The sequence below is a fragment of the Eimeria tenella genome, genomic scaffold (assembly GCF_000499545.2).
Source record: "Eimeria tenella Houghton genomic scaffold, Eth_scaff2009, whole genome shotgun sequence".
Classification (NCBI taxonomy): Eukaryota; Apicomplexa; class Conoidasida; order Eucoccidiorida; family Eimeriidae; genus Eimeria; species Eimeria tenella.
The window spans coordinates 692-1,256 of record NW_013541854.1 but is presented as its reverse complement, the minus strand read 5'-3'; the positions used below and the strand labels follow the sequence as shown (position 1 = coordinate 1,256).

At 52.2% G+C, this 565-nt stretch overlaps 1 protein-coding gene across 1 annotated transcript; it reads left to right on the top strand.

Moving 5' to 3' along the window:
• Positions 1–397: 397 nt before the first annotated feature.
• Positions 398–512, top strand: ETH_00037775 (uncharacterized protein; the record flags this gene model as incomplete). Its single annotated transcript, XM_013374415.1, has 1 exon — positions 398–512. A coding segment is annotated over one exon (115 nt), but the record flags the coding sequence as incomplete, so codon positions are not given.
• Between the last annotated feature and the right edge of the window lie 53 nt (positions 513–565).

Sequence of the window (565 nt, the reverse complement as noted above, 5' to 3'; positions counted from 1 at the left end):
CAGGTGTATCTACAGCTTTGCTGCTGCTGCTCCGCCCCGCCATTTCTTTCACTCCAAAACCCCACCCAATGGCAAAACAGTGTAAAACCCTAAACCCTAAACCCTAAACCCTAAACCCTAAACCCTAAGCACTGTGGTCTGTCTGCTGGGGAGAGGGAGCCAGACGAGCGTTGCTGGTGGTTCAGAGCGTAGACGCTTAGGGCGTAGGGTTTAGGGTTTAGGGTTTAGGGTTTAGGGTTTAGGGTTTGGGGATTCTAGTTGGATTTAGGCGCTGCATCCGGAGAAAGCAACTGTTGGAGTTCTGCGTTGCCGAAACCCTAAACCCCAATCCACCCTCCCTAACCCCGATGCACCCCCGCAAACCCTAAACCCTTTTTTAGGGTTTGCGGGCGTTCAGGTCTTTCGTCTTTGTCGAAGAAGATGGGAAAGAAACCCCCGTAAATGTCCCAGAGGGCTGCACAGTATTGGAGGCGGCTCACTTGAACAACGTCCCCCTAGAAGGCAAACCCTAAACCCTAAACCCTAAACCCTAGCCCTAGGGTCTAAACCCTAAACCCTAAACCCT